At 42.0% G+C, this 9,775-nt stretch overlaps 2 protein-coding genes across 2 annotated transcripts; one reads left to right on the forward strand and one right to left on the reverse strand.

The window, feature by feature from the left end:
- Positions 1-310: 310 nt before the first annotated feature.
- Positions 311-2,874, forward strand: PHALS_05695 (poly polymerase catalytic domain containing protein; the record flags this gene model as incomplete). The annotated part of the gene is made up of 11 exons (XM_024719280.1): positions 311-535; positions 593-950; positions 1,013-1,116; positions 1,180-1,252; positions 1,312-1,789; positions 1,847-1,961; positions 2,011-2,118; positions 2,177-2,233; positions 2,293-2,593; positions 2,656-2,683; positions 2,760-2,874. The coding sequence occupies 11 exons, from the start codon at positions 311-313 to the stop codon at positions 2,872-2,874; spliced, it is 1,962 nt and encodes a 653-aa protein (XP_024584594.1).
- Positions 2,875-4,095: 1,221 nt separating this feature from the next.
- PHALS_05696 (poly polymerase catalytic domain containing protein) lies at positions 4,096-7,113 on the reverse strand (the record flags this gene model as incomplete). The annotated part of the gene is made up of 17 exons (XM_024719281.1): positions 4,096-4,255; positions 4,323-4,477; positions 4,543-4,608; positions 4,678-4,785; positions 4,850-4,976; positions 5,031-5,303; positions 5,369-5,513; positions 5,583-5,655; positions 5,721-5,824; positions 5,895-6,030; positions 6,102-6,195; positions 6,255-6,319; positions 6,377-6,502; positions 6,582-6,652; positions 6,706-6,796; positions 6,861-6,951; positions 7,079-7,113. The coding sequence occupies 17 exons, from the start codon at positions 7,111-7,113 to the stop codon at positions 4,096-4,098; spliced, it is 1,920 nt and encodes a 639-aa protein (XP_024584595.1).
- Positions 7,114-9,775: the final 2,662 nt, after the last annotated feature.

The raw sequence follows: 9,775 nt of genomic DNA on the forward strand, positions 1-9,775 counted from the left end.
ATATTTTCAAAGTCTAAGTGCAAAACCTCTTGCTTTATCAGTACGGAATATGCAGCTTCAAATCTCTGACGCACTTATGTTCTCGTCACTCATTAGTTTGTCGAATGGGTCACAACTAAATGATTACCGGCCTGCCTGAGTTAAAGCGTTGAGCTGAAATATTATTTACTACTCGAAGGGCAATAGAAAATTCAGCCGATAGTCTCAAAGTCTCACTTCAGTTAAGAGACAAGAGCTTTAATCAGATTTTTTTAAGAGCAAACAAATCTTATTAAAGCTGAAAAACATTCTGTCTCTATGTATGCAAGCGATGAAAGATCAAACTGGTTTAACTACTTTAACAATTCTTCACGTTGATGGCGAAGATTTTCAAAAAAAATTTCAGTCAGTTGAGTTCGTTTACGTGCGTGATTCTTCTTTCAAGTCGCTTTACATTCAACGATTTTTAGTCACTTTTCAATCAGCAGTCATGACATCAACTGCCACAATTGTCGATCCCCTGAGTCACTGCACCACTGATGCTAAGATTTATCGTGTACACAGCATCAGGTATCGTTTCTTCATCCGATTACTCACTTCTTCACTGTGACAGGACGCAGACGGTGTGCGCTGGACCTTCATGCTAAATTTGACCGATATCTCTTACGGCACTTACGGGTATGTATGTCAAGCAGTGCAGTCGTTTTATCAAAGTCTGACGGACGATTTTTTCTCTGCTGCAAGCAACAACAAATATTATCTAGGACAACTTATCTTTGACCGCGGAAACTACATAGTTTTCCGCAAATGGGGCCGTGTGGGTGTCGCGAGTCCACAGTCACAAGCGAATTTTTATGCAACTGCAGAGCTCGCTGAAAGAGCATTTCAAAAGGTTTTTCGGTCCAAGAGTGGTAATAATTGGCCAGTGATGCAGCCCTTTGTTCGCAAGAAAGGCAAATATTACCTAGTTGGTGAGTCAGATTACATCGTTCAGCATTCTCTTGAACGACATAATGGAACAATTTCGTGTTAGAACTGGACGACAACGAGGCGAGTGTACCATCAGCTAATACAAAGTTGGAGGAGAAATATGTTGTGACGTCCAAACTTCCTCAAGAAGTACAAAATATCGTTAAGGTAGATTCGAAGAATTGATTTTTTTCTATCTATTGGGTATTGACTATTATTTGATGATGTCAGCTTATCTGTGATCCAGAGGTAGTAACACGAGAAATGGTGAGCCTGAATGTGGATTTGAAGCGTTTTCCACTCGGTAAAGTCAGCATACTTGAACGACTGAAATATCTTTCATGACTTGCCTTGTCCATGCAGGGAAGCTATCAAAAGCACAGATTACACAGGGCTATGAAATTTTGCAGCGTCTGTCGGCTGCTCTTGAAGATATTGAGCAGTTGTCGACCGCTAAAGCAACACCTAAGACGACAAAAGCTCGGGCTAAGAGTCGACGAAAGGCAAAGGCAAAAGCGAAAGGCCCAACCGCAGCTACCAGCAGAAGCCTGTCATCGCTTCGTGCTAGTCTTAATACACTATCAAGTGAGTTCTACTCGCTTATTCCACACGATTTTGGACGTTCCCTGCCTCCAGTGATCGATTCAATGGACGATCTAAAATCAAAATTGGAACTGCTCGAAGTTCTATCAAATTTGGAAATTTCACAAATGCTACAGAAACAAGAGGCTGAGAAACCAAGTGAACCTGCTATTCATCCTTTTGATATTCACTACAAGATGCTGAACACACATATGGAGCCCTTGAGTGACAGTCAAAAGGAGTATAAGATCATTCAAAAGTACGGCAAATGCTTGGTATTCGAAAACCTTGGCAATTTAACTATTTTTGTTGATAGATTTATTCAGAATACAGGTAATGGTAGCCAATTCACCATCGATTCTGTTCTCAAAATATCTCGGCCTGATGAAGACTCTCACAAAGAGATCCTCGAATCTCTTGATAATCATATGGTATGTGAATCTTTCGAGCATTTGTGAGAATGCTGACAATTTATTGCAGTTGCTATGGCACGGTTCTCGTTTGTCAAATTTCGTCGGCATTTTATCGCAAGGTCTTCGCATAGCTCCACCTGAAGCCCCAAAGAATGGATATCAATTCGGCAAAGGAGTACGTTGCTTGACAGAGTTGTTCAATGAGTCTAATGACACCAAAACTATCTTTGTAGTTGTACTTCGCTGATGCTTTGGCAAAATCAGCAAATTATTGCTGCGCGACATCAAAGGTTATACTTATCCATCGATATGCTATAGATGACTGGTTAAATTATTTGACTACATATAGGCGATACTTCTGCTTGCTGACGTCGCATTAGGAAAATCGTACAAGACGCCAAACGGTGAGTTTCTGGACTACACAATGGTTAAAACCCAGCGAGGATGCGACAGCACACATGGACTTGGACGCATGGCACCAGCCGAAAACGAGTTTGAGACGCTTCCTGATGGTGTGCTTGTGCCAGCAGGAACTCTCAAACCAGTAAGCGGCAATCAGCATTTACTCTACAACGAATTTATTGTGTATCGCCGCGAGCAGGTTCAGCTGCGCTATCTCGTGGCCCTAAACTTAAGCAATGTCGCGTGCGGTTGGTAATGTAATTATGTGTCTTTCAACCGCGAATTTTGACTTTTGAGTTTCCGACAAAAGCCAGCCAGCGAACGAGAGTCCACTGGGGGTATGCCGATTATATGTCGTGGCCTAAGAATTCAAAATAAAATTCTCTCATGTGTGCTTGCCGTCTGCTTTCATAGCTTTGCTTCATTCATGTGCGAAAGACTTCGATTTGACCATTTCTTTGTATCAGACTTTTTGCATGATTACCACAGAATCTCACAACTTCTACTGCAGTATCGCGACGTGTCTTAATTGACATTGTAATCGAGTACGTATACGTTAACCTAGAGCCACGGTCAGGTATGGTAACATCATGAACGATACTGATACATATAACGAAAACTAGACTCTGTAGGGAAGACACAAAGGATGCTAGCCTCACGGTATGCATCCCCTAACGTTAGATGATAAAGCGGAATATTTGTTTTGTTAGACATGATTGTGATGCTTGAAATATAAACCAAAAGAAATGCTTTATCTTGAGGGGGGTAATCTTCTTTCGTGAGTGAGCTAACGTGTAAAACTGTTGGACGGAACACAATGTGCTCACTTATATATTCTACAATCAAAAAGATTTGGTTGACAAGCTTCTGTCTATAGTTGCCTTCGAAAATGAAGCGCGATTGGTGATCTAGAGGTCGGATACGTTTATCACCAGCTCTGAAAATGCGACCTTAGAATGGATTATCATTAGAATGTTTTTTGAACCGTTTTTTGCTCGATCACCATCCGTGTGAGCCAAACTGGAGCTTTCATCGAAACATGCACAGATCTCCATTCATATGGCAAAAATTGCAGCAATCGCTTTTTTCAGACTAATGGTTTTGCGATCAAGAAAAGTTGTCAATAATTCAAACGAAGTGCTGAAGCATTGGCAGCTATCATCTGATCTGACAAGCTATGTGTACGATGACGCTCGAAATAAGTTGTTTACACATAAATACAAACACAGGTAAAGCCTTCAAGCTCTATCAATCCTATCTTTGTTGACTGAGAAGAAGTTTACCACAATAAAGAAGAAAGGCCATATTCACTCGTCTCCAACATTCGTTTGATAATGAGCTTCGCGCATTTCAGTACGTATGCAACTCCTAACTCAGTCTGATCCATACACCTGATGACAAATCGTAATTTCTGGCTTCCCGCTGTTTTGAGACACTATTTTGATAAGGCGAGAAACAAGTAGACCAATACTTTCTGGAGCTAGTAGACAAGATCATTGCACTCTTCAGCTTTCCCCTTGCACAATGTCATGAGGAGCTATAGCACAGCTTTGGAGATAAAATCAATTTTTGGCTACGCAAAAGATGTCATGACCTTTTAGTCGCAAGATTTTACTGTGAGAGCCTATGACCTCAGCGCGAAGTTGGAGTATCAAGGCCGCGTACGAATTTTGGATCGAAGGGCCACGCACTTAAAGAATAAAACAAAAGGACCCATTTATTTATTGAAACAAACTAAACCTGCTAGTATTCAGATGGCCTCATTCGCTTCTCCATAAAGAAAGTCAAGGTTCACGAGATATCTCAGCTTAACTTGCTCTTTTCGGTACACAATAAACTCATTGTAGAGCAGCGGGCCACAGCTGTTCGATGGTAGTAATTTGCCTGTGGGTACAACTACGCCGTCGGCCCTATGATAGAATTCGATCAATGAGGCACTACATCAATTGACAAACACAACATTACTTCAGGTCGTACATGGTCACGTGGTCTTCTTCAGATGCGACCATACGTCCAACTCCATGCGTGCTATCACATCGTTTGTTTTTCTTCAAGGCTGTGTACGTTAGATCCTCTGCTTTTTGAGCTTTGTAGAGTACACCCAAGGCCACCTCTGCTAAAATCAACACGCCCTGTGCTCCGTATACACGCGAGTTTTGTGAGATAACCAGCCTGATCATCGATCTCACTGACAAACCTGTGGATTTTCAGGCGTCGTCCAGCAATAATTTGCGGATTTGGAAACTGAATCGGCAAAGTAGATCTAACAAAAGCACCGACGGGTCCTGATCAGCACCTAGTAGCATAACAATTTCTGAAAGAATTGACACACCCCTTTGCCAAACATGTACCCATTGTTCGGTGCCTCTGCTGGAGCCACTCGAAGTCCTTTTGACAAAATACCCATGACGTTCGAGAGACGAGATCCGTGCCATAGTAACTGCACAAATTCAACAATAGCCTTTTTAGAACGTCACATTGATGTTATGAAGCAGATATTATACCTTGTGGTTGGTAATAGACTGGAATACGTCCTTAAATTTATCTTCTTCGGCGCGCGATATTTCAAGAATTGATTTAATCTGCAGCTTATACTGCACGTGAGTCGGAGCATGCGTGGTCTTGACATATCTGTAATGAAACTTATTAACGATTACGAACGAATCACTTTCATCATGCTCTTACTTTTCGATGATCTTGTATTCCTCGGTCGATTTCAAAAGTGGTACCATTTCGACATTGAGCATGTTATACTGAACATCTAGTGAGTTTAGCCTGACATCAGCATTTTTCCTTGCATTCGTCTTCAATTCAATTTGCAACTTCTGCGAAATCTCGAGATTTGCCAGCACTTCTAGTAAATCGATTTTCAGCTTTACTTCATCCAGTGAATCGATCATGGGCGGCAAATTTCGGCCAAAGTTGTGAGGAATTAGTGTATAGAAGTCACTTGACAAGCTATTCTCAAACTGTTTTTCAGGCGGCGGAGCTGACTTGTGCTTTGATTTGCTAATTTTTCTAACCGAGAAGAATGGCGAGCGCGAGACCGTCGAGCAGAAGGCTTCGTTTCAGTATTAATTTTGTTGAGCTCTTCAATCTCATTGAGTGCCTGGGAGAGTTGTTGTAGCAACGCATAACCTTGCGATATCTGTGTTTTTGACAGCTTCCCTGATCATGCAATCCAAATTAAGCGTGAAACACAACGTAATCAGTAATCACATCTTTAAAAAGATCAACCTAATGGTAGACGCTTTAAATCTAGATTCATATTCGCCATTTCTTGTGTGATCAAGTCAGCATCACATATGAGCTGAGAGCATTCGTTAGCTTATAATCCATAATCTTATTAGTGTTGAAAGCAAAAATAAAACAAACCTTCAAAACGTCTTGGATGGTTTCATGCAAAGTCGATGCCACCTCGTCTTCCTTTTCAGCCTCACATAGCTGTTCGTCTTCCTCCAACTCTTGATTGTCAAGTTCTGTATAAGTAAAATGAGATTAATATTGAAGAAAAGCGTCATTCAGCCACGAACTCCTTCAAATACTCACCAACGAGTACGTATTTTCCCTCTACCTTTTTGAATGGTCCAGAAAGCGGCCACTCGTTCCCACTCTTAAGCAGAAATTTCTTTGTAAAAGAATCCTGTGCTTTTGCCAAAGATGTTTTATAGCGCTCTAGTGCCCGCTATTTATCAATCATGACTCATTTTGATAGCATAAATAGAAAACGACACAGCGACAGTTTGCATGACGCACCTGCGGAGTTTTGGCTCCAACACGACCCCACTTTCGAAAAACCATGTATTGTCCATCCTCTTGAATCAATTGCATCATATAAAACTTGTTGTTGCTAAACTTTGACATCATTATCACACTGCCTTTCAATATTAATTGCTCACCACATCTTACCCGTACGTCCCGAATGAGATGTTTGTGTAATTAAGCATGAAAGTCCACAAAACACCATTGATATCCTACTCGATCATGAGCTACGTTGTATTACGTAGAATCACGATAAGAAATCATCAAACCTCGTAAATTGTTGCTGAGCTGCTGCAGCCACTGAGTGGGTCAACACGCTTTAAAGTCATTTGACTTGAGTGATTACCATTTAAGAGTGTTTTATCCAGTTGAAAATCATCAAATCGTTTAAGCTTCTGTAATCAACAGAATATTGTGCACCAAGTAATGACAAGCAGATACAAAAGACAAGAATTTGCGAACACAACATTCTACTTGGCGAGTAACGCGTTCTAACGATATAATGTCATTAGTGACACTACAGAGCGCGTGAAAGCTCCTCCTACCTTCAAATTTAAAAATACTGCTTTATAAATTGAGGCAGTGTTATACAACTTACTTTGGTTCCGCGTACAGGAAAAAGTAGTCCCCTGTGCGTTCATTAACGAGCAGCTTAGGTAGCACGATAACACATTCACACAGATTGGAGTCTGTTCAACGAGGTTCGTGAGGCAACGATGTAAAGATGCAAAGCCGCGTCAGCTAAAACGTTACAAATGTGGTGTCGCGGTTATTTGCTGCTATCGAACAGTAATTCCCACAATGCACCCCTAAGTGCTGTGTGGCTGCGGTTGCTGCGGCTTTGCTACATCCTACAGCTTTTATTCTTAGTACCTCAGTTACCGCCTGATTAAGCAGCTATGCTTAAATGAGCTGCCAAATAACGGGGCAGATTCTGTAATATATCATTGCAAACAGACGATGTTGATTACCTGAGGCTCTCGATCCGCATCTGGTCGGAGCGCATAAACCCAACCGCTGTGCGTTACCGTGGACTCTGGGAGTCAAAGCTTTCTCCGTGCAACATGCGCGACAACCCCGTTGCACTCCGTAGCACTTGTAGAACCCCACGACTAAGTCGAGTTAATACTGCATCCTCTGCGAGGATGGAACACTAAGTGTATAAATAATGGTTCCCGAGACAAACAGACTAGTGTAAAAAGCTTTTTTCCATCTTGGATCTCGATGGAACAATTGGTGACCAGAAGGTTTTGAAACGTTATTTGACCGCCTAGAGGCGGGGTCATATTTTAAGGATGCGTTAGCGAGGCACGTTAAGAACCACCCTGACCAACTGCCGGCGGAGGAACAGAAGGCCGGATACCCTCAAGGGTACTCTTCCATTACATATATACTGATCGAGCCCCTCTTCTGATACCAGTCTGATTTTTATAATGACAAAACCATCGTGCAAATTTCCATAGGAATAATTTGAGCTCAGTAAAAGCTTCTGTGAGGGTATTGAAGAGAGGCTTATAATCCATAAGACCATTCTGGTCACTTTATCTACGAGTGAATAGCTCTTAGTGGGCGCAGTGCTGCCGACTGCAAAGACTGAGTTCAGATATTCCTCCTGAAGGCCAAGGTTGCCTTTGAAAAAAGCGGTATCTCTTTAGATGAGGTGAGGCAAATAGTCCAGGGTCGTTGACTGTTGACATAAATGTCTTGGTTTTTGTGAAGCCGCAAAAAGGATTGATGAATTTCTAAGTATCGTGAATATTACGCTCGATTTCTACCACTTAGAAGCACCAGACAGTGCGCGGCGGCAATTTTGGTGCTAAATTCGGATACAATATCCATTGCCTCTTACATTTGGGAAACTGACTGAAGTTTCAAAGGCTATTTTGAAAATGGATATATAGTTTGAGGACCTTTACAGCGCGGAACGCTGTATCGCCCAGAATCTGCAATACGATCCTTTTCAGTATGGCGTTACTGGAATGAATTAAGCCATTGATCAGCAAGACATTGAATAAGGCAGGTGCTTCAAAATATTTCTCTTTTGGTGAGTCATGCACGCAACTCTGCAAGAGTGCGGATGCGTTTGAAGTGGCTTGCGCATTAGATCTGAACTTTAAAATAATGAGCAGTGATACTGCTATAAGCCCTGGAGAAAGCATGGAGGCCAGAAGTGGCTATAAATTGCAGTCTCCAGGTAGAGTTTCGTGACAGTATATCTCGGTCTCCTAGTGTATCAACAGCGACCGTAAGTTACGACCGTGGGACTCACTTCTTTGATGCAGACATTCTCAAGTTCGAGCCACGGACCACAAGTACCACATCTAATGGGATGGAGAAGATCGACTGTGTATCGCAGTCTCCAATGAAAATTTATACGAAGGCATGCGATTGTAAGTCGCGAGTAGAATAGAAAAGGTATCATCTTACGAAAGACTGGCCATCCTTACACGATGTGATGTGCAGCTGAGTCGGTACCACCGTGCGAATCTTGGACTGTGCGGTGTAGAAAAGCTCTTTGGGCAAAATGACACTCAATTTGAATTGAGTGACCGGAATAGTTCAAGCGCAGGCTAAATAGCGAGCTTGGATAGCAATCCTATAGGGATGCATGCTATAAAATTTCAGGACTACAATCTCATCGTATATCAGTTACAACTTATTTGCGTTCTACAAATGAAAGGATACCGCTAATTACGACCGAGCAGAGAGGAGGACGATTGACATGTGCGAAGGTGCATTGTCGATAATATTACGTAGCAGTGAAGCCAACGCATCCTGCCTATATTTCTTAGGAGCTATTTGCTCTGTTGAAAGAGACGGCGAGCTTGTCATTCGCGACGGATAAATATACTTTTGAGAACACTTGGAGAGCACGGAATACATGGAACGGACATCTTTTGATCAGAACCTAGCATATTCTATTTGTTTTGTGTTAGACTAGTGATAAACGTGATGACAGAAACACCACAATACGGTCAAATTGTTTCACGATAAAGTTTCGCGCAACATATATTTCCGCTAACAAACACCGCATATTGAAATTCGCTGCTTTATTAAATTTTGTTAAGAGTTGCTTAGAAAAATTAACTTCATACCCAAAACGGACCAACCGCAGAGCGATAAATTAGAGGAATGCGTTACATGCTCTTTTGCCATACCATGATGCATTAGGTGTCCCCTATGAGGACAAAGAGATTTCCAGCCACTGCTGATCCAGCCTGAAGCGGTACTCGCGAGCGCTCGCGGTACCCTGTGGGTCAGAGAGCTCTTCTTCGAAATGACATCCGAGCGCGAAACGTTCTCTGATTGAGCTGAAGGCCCCAATACATAGATGTCTGGAGGCCCCACCACGGCGCAGCGAGCGCGTAACGGGGTTACACGTACCCTGGTAACAGGGGTGTTTGTCACACGAGACGTGCATGGTGTGACTGCACCCAAACAAGAATACGGTATGTGGCTAGGTAGCCAGTATTTATGCATGTATTTAGATTCTACTATATATAGTATATTTAGGAAAATCGAAACTTTTAAAATTAGAATAAAAAAATAAATAGAAATCAGTTTTGGATTTCAAAACGAAAAGTCGATTAGTCTTGGGAAGACAATAATTACTCTTGGAGTAAGCGGATTGCGATCCGCTAACTCATACTTGGTTCTTGAAAAGAACG

Source organism: Plasmopara halstedii, assembly GCF_900000015.1.
Source record: "Plasmopara halstedii genome assembly, contig: Scaffold_2904, whole genome shotgun sequence".
Lineage (NCBI taxonomy): Eukaryota > Oomycota > Peronosporomycetes > Peronosporales > Peronosporaceae > Plasmopara > Plasmopara halstedii.